At 41.0% G+C, this 11,260-nt stretch overlaps 1 protein-coding gene across 1 annotated transcript in view; it reads left to right on the top strand.

Annotated features, from left to right (window-relative positions):
• Positions 1-11,260, top strand: part of BARX2 (BARX homeobox 2) — a 32,052-nt gene continuing 20,792 nt past the window's right edge. Inside the window, exon 1 of the mRNA XM_040085222.2 lies at positions 1-199. Within this exon, the coding sequence (XP_039941156.1) occupies positions 1-199 (199 nt within the window). The remainder of the gene's footprint in view (positions 200-11,260) is intronic.

The raw sequence follows: 11,260 nt of genomic DNA, 5'->3' as shown, positions 1-11,260 counted from the left end.
ATGCACGGCCAGCCCCAGCCCCAGCCCCGGCCCGGCCCGCAGCCCCCGGCGCGGCCCAAGGCAGGCAGGAGGCGCTACAAGACCTTCATGATCGACGAGATCCTCTCCAAGGAGACGTGCGACTACTTCGAGAAACTTTCGCTGTACTCGGTGTGCCCGTCGCTCCTGGTTCGGCCCAAGCCGCTGCACTCGTGCGCCGGTAAGCGTGACCGCGGCGAGGATGCGGCGGGAGCGGGCTCGGGGCTCCTGCGCCTCCCGCCGCATCCCCCGGAACCCTGCCGGAACGAAACCCGCCTTTCACACTCCATCCCCGCTCCCCCGGGTTCGGTTGTTAACCAGCAGCTGTCGGGTAGTTAGTATCGGGTTTTACTTACTCTCGGTGAGCGTGGTGCTGGGGTTCAGCCCGATCGTCGTCGGGGCGTGCGTTGGAGCTAATACATAACCGGTGGTATTGATAATGAGTTTAGGAGCGCTGCAGGAGTCCAGCTCCTGTAGAAATCGTCCTTCGTCGTAGGCTCGTTAAAATCCCCGCTGTTTTTTTCATAACGTCTGTGTGAGCACAAAGAAATTAATAGAAATATTGTGAAAAGGAGGGAAAAGAAATCTATAGAGGCGCGTTAGAGTTTTTCTACCCTAAATTCTCTTTTTCTTTGAAAGAACATAGTTTATTTCTAACAGCAAAGACGGGAAAATACTTGTAAAGATTTTGCAGACACCACAAATAAATAGGCACAAGCGGCTTTGCCCTAAACTGGCAACACGATGAGCAATCGGGTCTCGACCATGGGCATTGTAAAATTTCCTAAGCAGACTGTTCTAATGTGGGCGTTTAAAAATCCACATTAAAAGTAAAAATAGTACGCTTAGAATACATTCCAGATTTTAAAAAATATTTTTAAAAATCCCTTTTTCTGGTGAAGCAGGCAGTTTTCCAGATTTCTGTTCTTCCCATAAGGCCACACTTCCAATGGTGACACATAATGTGGCAAGAGAAATGAGGTGATGAAATTGCAACTTTAAAATGTATTCTTCAAAAAATCCTATCTACTGAAAAATATTTGTAAAGGAGTAATTATCAATAAAAATAATGCCCATTTCAAGGCAGTAGAATTTTATTTTTCCTCTTTCTCTTTGCTGGAAAAAGTTCATTTTGCCCCTGTGTTAGGTTGTGTTTAAAACCTCAAGGCCTGTACTTTGGCTTGGGTTTGCTGGTTTAGTTTGTGGGGTTTTTTATTGCTGAATAATACATGAGAAGGATCTTTTCAGCTTTTAGCAGAGCTGTGCTGATAGAAGACTTGCTGTTAGGGTACCCTAAGGGTTTGACTAGTAGAGTAGATCCTTGCTCCAAGCATAAATCTTCCTTCAACCTCAATATTTATTTTGTAAATACTAGTTATTAAAGATCCAGGAAGGATTAGGAGACTGGATCAGAATTAAGACCCACGATGACCAGCATTTGGGAAGAAGTTGCATGAACATTGTGATCCTCCATCAACACTTACTTCTTCCAACTGATTTGTGCGTGACGTCCTTTGCCTCCTCTAATTGCTGACACATTTTATATAAGAACTAGTTGTTAATCAAGATATTGCTGACAAGGGAATTTTTGAGAGCTGATCCCTCGCTACTCTGTAGTGAAATTCAGTGCTTGGCCAAAACATCCTGAAGGGGTTTGGTGCGTAGCAGCGACACACGGAGCGCCCTATTCTGCCTGCAGACCTCAATCCCACAAGGAAAGAGGCTTTTCTCTCTTTCTGTACAAGAAGAGGAAGAATTAGAAAAGAAAGTCCCTTTAACACCCAAAAGGAATATTAACCTGGATATTATCAGTGTCCAGAAGCATGTACAACTACCTTGGCATAAAAAAATATGGTCTGAATTTCACCTAATAGATAATCGGGATTTTGGATGGGTGAGGTGCTTCCTAGCAGCTGTTTTGACCCTCACCACCCCCCATGGAAAAGAGAGAAATTTTTGAAATACATAGTTCTGGGTCAAGCCTAGCAAGCATTGTCTTTGCAAGAGTGATGTATATTCAGTAAATAATCACTAATAATCCTTGTGTGATTCAGCAGCGGACTGAGAGTGATGCTAACCTCTTGAGGTTAGTCTTCAATTAAAGCCTCATTTCTCTTTGTGCCTGGGATCTTTAATGAATTTGCCCTCAAGGTTGCATTTCTAGCCCAAGCTCTGGCCTGTCCCTGTGTCAGGCCGGGTTGTGAATATCTGCTTCTAATGGATTAAGCTTTAAGGAATTGCAGCACTTGTGAAATGAAGTACAGAGAGAGATTTGCTTGTGGAATTAAAATCATAGGGGAAACTGCTACCAAAGTCCATGCTTCCAAACTGTCAGGTTCTAATGCGTATAGGCACAATTCAAGTCTTATGTGTATTAGGCAATGAGAATGTTGGGGGTTTTTTTAATGAAAGGAAACTATTGGCTAAGATAACTAAATGTGAAAGAATTTGAAAATATAAATCTGTAACTAAACTAAAATAAAATAAAAATCCCAAACCACAAAGACACACATGGAGTGAAAATGAACTAAAAGCCCCCAAACTACTTGGAGGCTAAAGGCTATAGAAATATAGCACTATAGAAATAGTGTATGGCATTTAACTTACTGCCTGAGTTTCCTTTGCCTCCGGAGTTAATCAAGAAGGGAGTGAGCACTTAAGTTTCTTCATGATCTAAGAAAATGAGTCTTAACCTAAACCACAGAGATTTGTCACTGTACCATCATAGCTGGGACTTGGGAGCGTTTGAAACAGTGATGAGTAATGAGTTACTCCAGCTGAACGTGTCCTCAGCGGCTTTTTCTCAAGGCAAGAGTCAGGGTTTGTAGACATTTTCATGGGCTAAAGAGTTAATATTTCTTTCATCTTGGGTGAAGTCAGAGAAGGCTGATATGCCTTTATAATTTATTTGGAGCTGAAAGACATAAGATGTTGTACGTGTGCAGCGTGTGTGTTCAACAACATCCCCGGTTAAGCGAAGAGAGATCGGAAGACTTTGCTAACCCAACAGAAAAGAGATTTTCTTTCAGCTGTGATGAATTGCTGAATATTTAACTGAGTGCATCTGAATTGGAACAAAACAGATTTGTCAAGTAGAGGCAGAAGGAGGTGGAAGAAGCATTTGGGACTTTTCCGGTGCATCTTGAGGTCCAAGATTGACATTTTAGTTGTGAGGAGTGTTTGTGCGGTCTAATGCAAAGCTCACCAATATCGCTGTGGAGATTCCCATTGAAAAGTACTTGGAATAAGCACCAACCCAATTTCCTTTTTTTTAATATTTTTTTTAAATTTTTCTCTTTTTTTAAAGAAAACTGCAATTCCCTGTGAAAATGTTCCATCATTGATTTATAGTTTGGTATATGAACATGTATTGTGGTGTTTATTGAGCCAAAAAAACAAGGCTGAACCAATACCAAATCTGTAACAAAATGCTAGTCTGGATTCAGAGCCGTTATGATTAAAATTTTAAAGACAAGAAATATTTTCAGATGGTTTTTAATGCCACTTTGATGTATGAGTTTTTTGCGCTGTGATGGCTGAGTGCAAATACTGTTTACCTTGTTTTATGATACTTATATTTTTATTGGCTTTTCATATTTTGGCACAATTAATTAATTTGTATAAGTAATGATACACTGTTCATATGCTTGATTTGTTACAGTGATTGCTGATGGTTGCTTTTTGACTGCAGAGTCCTATAGGAATCACTTTTCAAATTGCCTTTATGTAATTTTTCAATTAAAAATATTTGTAGGCAAGCCTACTCCAATTCTAGTTTGTTTCCTCTATTTTTTATTACCTTGGCTTAGCAATAGATTTAAAATCCAGTTGTCTTATTGGTAGTTCGGGGCATGATAAAAAATCAAAGGACACTGTCAGTGCGCAGCGTTACAAGGTCAAATTAGTAAAGCTCCTTATTTATCAAAGGAACGAGAATAGTTTGAAAATTAAAACTAGGCTGAGGTGTGGAGGGGAGTTGTGTGCGATCACTGGTGTTAGTGGAATTTGTGACATTGTGTGTTAGTAATCAGTAATATTGGTCTTGGGTGGCCTTTTTAAACTCACCAAATGAACTGAGATGCCTGGATTAAAAATAATCATATTGCCTTCAACTGCAGCGTTCAGTTATTTTAGCAAAGTTTGTAGTACAAATTATTAATTGTCTGTGCCGTGTATCCAATTTGTACCAGGCCCTATTCCAGAGCTCATAAAAAATCCCTCAGATTTGAATGCATTTTAGTGGTTTATAATTTAAATCTTAATGAGCAGCAGTGTAATTTATGTCTACGGCAAGGTTTTTTGCTAGTCTATATTCCAGATAGGGCTGTGCTGATTTCTCTTTAATTGTTGTACCAGAGCAACACCTTGCAAGGCAAAAATATACCTTGGATCAGTGTGACCTTGCTTATTTTCTGCTAAGACACAAAATATTTACCTATATTTTAGTTGAGTTGTGCGAAAGAGGATTTTACTGCTCTATCCGTATTTAAAAGTGCCACAACTTTGGGAAATGAATGCAATCTTAAGTTTCTCAACTTGTGGTTTTTTTTCTTTTTTGAAGATTTACCACTCTGCTTGCTGGTCTGTGCAAAAAGTTTCCTTTGAAGAATATTAATAATTATTATTATTTCCTCTCTTCAAAATATTATTGGGATTTTTGATTCGGTGATTGGATTTTTTGGTTTGTTTGGGTTTGTTAGGGTTTCTTTTGAGTTCAAGACATTCAGGATTTGTGTGGTTGGGATTTTATTCTAGGCCGGTGTCTGGTATAGAATTGTTTAAATCTCGAATTCTTCTCTTCCAGTTCCATGTCTGTCTTCTGTTACTTTCTCTTAGGATGAAATTGGGAGTAAGTTATTCCAAAGGGGTCTTTTGAACTGTCATTTTCCTCATATAAATGATATTTTCTGGATTAAATTCAGCTGTACCTGCAGCCGCTGCAGCCTTTGGGGAATCATTCCTTGGGAGATAAAGTCTGAAGTTTGGTTCTTCTGGTCCCCACTCAGTCTCCTCAGCCTTTTTAGTAAACCATGGTGAGAAAGTAGATTTATTGTGGCTTAAAATATCTCCGTTTTTATGTGTGACCTCACAACAAGATTCCTTCTGATTATCTTCCAAAAGGCTTTGATGTGGGCAAGGCTTGATTTTGCCGTGGGACATTACTTAAAATTGGGGTGGAAGCCATTTCTTTTGCCCAAATACTTGCTGAATCTTTTCCTTTAAATTGAACAGATTTTGTTATGGAATTCCTGGGGGAAGGCAGAACGCTTGGGAAAGGAAAAGAGAATCCATGTAGTGCGTGTGTTGCAGCACAGGGAAAAACGAGATGCCACCTATTCATCACGTTTTCAGGCTGGAACAGCACAGCTGGATAAATTCCATTGGATAAAGCTGATGTGGAGGGGTGGGGGCACCTTCTGCCAGGCTCACTTGGACTTGAGCGTGTCCCGCGTTCCCCGAGCCTGGCATCTGCGGCTGGGGCTGGATCGTCATCCCCCAGCGCGCTGCCGGGGTGCAACGGCATCCCAGGCAACAGTGCAAGGTCTTGGAAAGAGCTCTGCCCCTGTGCCCTGTGAAGGTGGTGCTCAGGAGATCGACATGTCTTAAACGGCTCCCGAGTCCACGAAAAACCCGTGCCCCAAAATGCCGAGGGAAGCAGGGAAAATGAATCTGCGGCTTTATACAATAGGTGCCAACCCGAATTGCGAAGCTGAAAATGTCTCCGTGTGGAAACCTGCATTGCTGCCAGGCTGTTTGGGACTTTTGCTGATTGCTTGTGCAGACATATGAAGGAAAAAAAAAAATGATACCTTGAAGATTGCCTGTATTTATTTGGTTCAGCTTACAGAGATCAGTAGAATTCTATAGCTGAGTAGCAAAAAGTAAAGTCAAAATTAGAGAGGAATTCCATTAATCCTGAGAAATACAAAGTGCTTCCTCTGTAGATGTCTTTGATCCAGTATTAGTGAAGCTACTGAGTATTTTTAATAGATATGAGATAGTTCAGAGATGACATTTCTGCCTAGAAATGGCAGAAGGTGCGGTCACAGTTATGCTGTTGTCTCTGAGCATTCCTCTGAAAACCCAGAAAAGTCAGGACTTCCTGCTGGGACTGTGTCCCTGCTCCTGTAGTGCAGGAGGATTTATTCGGGCACAACATTGGGAAAATCTGAGTTTTCTCAAACTCTCCATAAAGTCCCTGTCTATTTTAGCTTGTCTGTGGATGAGGATCACTTTGTCAGCCAAGGTAGATGAAAGAAACCTATGGACTGAAAGCAGCTTCCTCTGTAATTGCTGTAGATTGGGAGCAACAGTTAATTTTAAAGAGTTTAGTGCTTTTTTCACGGTGTCCATCTGAGGGTTTAAGTGTTTTGATGTTTTTAGCAGAAAATCTAGTTCAGAAATGCCCAAAAGTGACATGCATATGGGGGATAATAATGGGCTGGGTGATGATAAATGGATACTTGGAGAACTGCCTGTTGATTTTCTCTGTTAGATTATATGCAGTACTAGATGTGGCATTTCAGAAGGAAACCCTGATTCAAATCTGGATTTGAAAGCAGATCTCAGGACTGAGCAGAGAAATCTGTCTCCAAAGAAATTTCACTGCTAGATATTAAAATATCTGTAATAAATCTGACTTTTGCTGTCTCATCTCTGTACTGTTAATAGTGAATAAAAGGAATTAATGAATGGCAAAATTACAGTGAACAAACCAGATCACCCCCCAGTGATTGCAATAAAGCCTACAGTAGCAAGTAATCAGCATTTTGGTTGTGGTTGGGCATGAATAAGCACTGTTGAGGAATGCTATAATAGGAGGCATTAATGAATCTGGGATTCTACTGGGAAAATTGACACCTACGCTTCATTTTCTAAAGCCTCACAGCTGGCACTGAAGCACAGTTTAAATCCATCTGCACAGTGAGTGAGGTTTAAATGCAGCACTTTCGTTAAAAGCGTTCTCAATTTGGCCACTGCTCGTGGAGACTGCGCAGTGCAGACCGAGTGCCATTATTATTTGGAGGACTTTTATTTAACTTGCTTCTGCAGAATGCAGGAAAAGACCATCTCATCCTTCAGAATCAATAACCCCCAGCATTGCTGCCTTCAGGACAAGCTGGGCATGAACAAGGGCAAAAATCCTCGCTGGGGAAGATGAGGAAAAGGAATTGAGCGTGTTTAGAGCTGATGTGTTGTGTGGAGCTCCTATCACCCCACCAGGCTCGGGGAGCAGAGCAGGGCAGTGACTAAGGAGACTTGGTATTTTTCCTTCTTGGTATTTTTTCTTCTGTTGTGTTGAGCAGTACATTTCTTTCCCATCTGTGTGCGGTGACAGACAGCTCCCTGGATCACGGCTCTGGTAACGTACGGGTCCACCTTCAGGATGGATTTTCTGCTCATAGGAGTATTGTGGGCAGGTTTGGGTGGTGGAACAAAATCTGTGCTTTTCCAGCTCAAAGTCACTTCCCTGCCCTCGGTGCAGGCCTGTGGGGAAGGCGGATTTGCGTGGAATGCACACAATGGATGGCAGAGCCGGAGCTGATCCATCACGTCAGGAACTGAGCTCTTGAGGCGTTTGCTCAATACAGTGGCTTGAGTTTTTTCTAAATCCACTGCTGGGTTGGAGAAAGGCTCTTCTCTGGTTGCTCAGATGATTTAATTGCTTGGTTCTGCTCATCTGTTTCTTCTGCTCAGCCCTTGGTGACTTGTCCAGTGCTAGAAGTGACTGTGGCCTTGCTTGGAGGCGCTGGAAACCTGGGTTTGCGTTTGTGGGCCATGTACAAAACCTCATCATATCCAAGTGAAAACAGAAGTCAGAAAAAGTGAGGTTTTGGATTGTTGGTAGGTTGAAGAAACAATCATTATGTGTGTTCTTCAGTTCAGAGTAAAGCAAAATGTTATAAATTTAGTTTGACAAAGGAGAGGTTTAAAAAGTGTGTGTGTGTAAAATCAGATCAGAGAAAAAAGTCAGGAATAAAATACTGAAAACTTACCTTCTAAAGGCTGAAGCAAAACTTTATAGCACTGTTTTTTGGGGGTTTTGTTTGTTTGTTTTGTTTTGTTTTGTTTTTAATGAATGAAAGTAAAAAACAGTTTTTCAGAACTTTCCACAGAAAAAAATTACAATTCCCTTTGGAGATGTGATAACAGAAAATTTGAAAATATATGGTCTTTTCCCCAAGCAGCAGCATTTCAGTGACCTTAATGTGTTTGGATGTGTCTGTTCAGGTCTTAGCTTGTAAATTTTTTGACATATCAGTGGTTTCTATTTGTGTAGTTCGTTGTCTGACTTCAACAGGACGACATGCAGAGAAGGGGTTGAATTGGAAATATTTATATTTGCTCTGTATTTTGGATAATCTTACTACTCATTTTTTGGATTTTCATCAGAGTAAGAGAGTTTTCTATGTAGGCCCTAGGTTATATTTAAACACTTGGCCACCATTTGCCTTTGGATATTTCTTTTAATGATTATTTTGCAAGTCACAGAGCAGTTAATAGCTACTTTTCCTGCCAGTGATTTTTTTTTTTTTCCCCAAACTGGAATTTATTTCACTTTACAGGGGTTGAATTTCATCTGAATTAAATTTTAATTGACATCTTGAGAACTAATGTTGAAGCAACAAGTTCCTGTGCCTTTGAGTGTGCAGGTGCCTATTGCCACATCCAGAGTAGAGCCGCTTATGTTGATCCATTAAAAAACAGAGCTCTGTTGGGTAACCACAGAAGGGCTGAAGCTTTAATAAGAACATATTCTTTTCTTTTAGAAGACAGAGAAATGCCCGTGATATGTTTGTGGTTACTTAAACAAGGTATTCTATGAGAGATTAACCTGTCGCCTTTGAAATAAAATTAGCAGTGGTAGTACTTTATTATGGAAAACCTCTCCTTGCATGTTGCACATAACATGAAACGCCCGAGTGCTCTGGATGGTGCTTAATCCTGTGGCTCAAAGAGGAAAGGTAGGAAAAGGCCCTATGAAACAGAAACCAGAAAATGTAGTCATTGGTAGAAGAAAATGGTGAGAAGTCTGAAGCAAATGGGACTTTTTTGGCAAAAAAAAAAAAAAAAAAAGATGAGTGTTTGTGAACACATTTCACTTCACCCGTCTGCTTGTTTTGTTCCAAGCCTTCTATTGGCAGCTTTGCTAACAGCTCATTTTGTTCCGTGGTGACTAAGCCGTGGAGGAGCTGATATTTGGAGGTTTCTGTGGATAGTACCAGGAGGTTTGGGGCTCAGCTGTGTTGTGCTCTTGGCTTTCCTCAAGCAGGTCTGGTTTAGGTGGCTGCATATGGTGAAATTCTCCACTGAGGGTCAGGAAGCCGTGCCAGAAGTTAAAAGGGTTGGTTTCACCTTGTTGCAATAAATTACAGAGCAATCATAAATGATAGGAAGGAGTTTGATGAAGTGGGTGAGGAACAATTGATGGATTACTTTAGTTAAAATTACTTAGAGCCCAGTCCAACTCCCACTGAAGTCAATTAAATCATAGCTGGATCAGGGCCAGAATGAGTCAAATTCAGTTATGCCTTAACTGTAAACATTTTAAAGCACATTAATGTAAGGTAGTTCAGCACTTAAATTGCATTTAAAAAAACCAAATTTATGAAATCCCGACTGATTTTACTTTATTTGTAAAGCCCTATTAAAGGTCCTTCTCTTGTGGCTGCGACAGAGACCTCTTTGGCCTAATCCCCAGAACACCTGTCTGTTGTGAAGGAATGTCACAGCCATTGATACTGTAGATGAATTTGTCCATCGCAGACTTGCTGCTGAAGTGATTGCATCAGAAGAGGCAGCAAAGATGACTGAAAGGAGATTGTAGAAATCCCACTGCTGTTTCATCTAATTGTCAAGATTTAGAGGGCTTACTTGTGTAAGTATCAGCTCGTAAATTAATGAGACTTTTACGTGAGCTAATCCCAAAGCTGGAATGGTTATGGGCATTCATCTGCTTCTCAGCTGAACAAAGTACAGCATCCAAAATATTACTTAAAAAAAAAAAAAAACTACATGATAAAATGGTGGATTTATAAATAAGTTCAAGTATGGGGGTGTTTTCACAGAATTGGGCAGATTATCTTTTAAATTGTGATTCACAGGCTTCCTTTAAGACAACTTATGTATTTTTAGTACATTCTTGGTTCTTTCCATTCTGTCCTCAGAATTTTTCCTCCCTGTCCATTTTCCAGCAGAGCCAAGGAGGAGTTCTGAGCTGCAGATATAGGGTTTTCTTGCATTTATCTGATTGTGTTAGAGGTTAGAGCTCCACATCCATGTTAGACATTGTGTTAGAGGTTAGAGCTCCTCATCCCAAGTGCCATCCCATCAAAACCTCGGGCTGTGGCAAGCTGTGCAGACAGCAGGGAATGTCTGTTCACTGGGATCATCCCCATCTCCAGGTGAACTAAATTTGTCTCTGCACAGACAATCTCCCAGTCCATGCCAAGTGCTGAGCTCTGCAGGTGTGGGATCGGTCTGTCTTTGTAGCAGTTGTGCTAAAATGAAAGATAGGACCTGATCCTGGTTTTAATGGCATGACCTTGCTCTGGCTCTGTGAGAGGTTGAGGATGGAGGTGCTGGACACATGTGGAAATGGATAAGATGGATTTCACTCCATGCCCAGCTGGCATCTGAGTGCTGGAGTATCTTATTGCTTATCTTATGGACTGGGCTTTGATCTGGAAAACTCGGTTTGGCAAATCATTTCCTTTTCTTCTGTGCTGTCACAGTTTTTTGTAATTGTTTTGGCCTTTCTGTTTTCCTTGTTTTCTATTAATAGCAGGATCAATTAATAGCTTCCACAGTCACATTCTACAGAGTTGGCAACTATGGAATAGAAATTTGGCCTTTGAAGAAGGGGAAAAATTATACCCACCCAGTAGCTTTAATCAGGAAAAAGGAACAGAACTGTGATAAACGTTAGTACAGGACTTCTGTGGCACATACTCAACCATGGAAAAATACCGTCCCTTTTCTTCCCTGATACCGAGCAAAACCACTGCCGTGGGAGCAACGAGACACTTTGATGGCAACCGGTGACTCTGTGGCTTTCATATGTTTGAAAAAGCTGATTTCTGTGATCCAGGCCTTATTTCTCCCTTTTCAATATTAGCACAATTAGTCATGATACAAATTGTAAAAATGCATTAAAATCAGCTGGCAGCTTTTTAAAACCTGAGCATTGCTGGTCCCTCCTCGCAGACACTGCTCAGCGCAGCCTTGGCTCACCGCTGAG

Source organism: Hirundo rustica, chromosome 23 (genome assembly GCF_015227805.2).
Source record: "Hirundo rustica isolate bHirRus1 chromosome 23, bHirRus1.pri.v3, whole genome shotgun sequence".
In the NCBI taxonomy this organism is placed as follows: Eukaryota; Metazoa; Chordata; class Aves; order Passeriformes; family Hirundinidae; genus Hirundo; species Hirundo rustica.
This window is presented reverse-complemented; position numbering and strand designations above follow the sequence as displayed.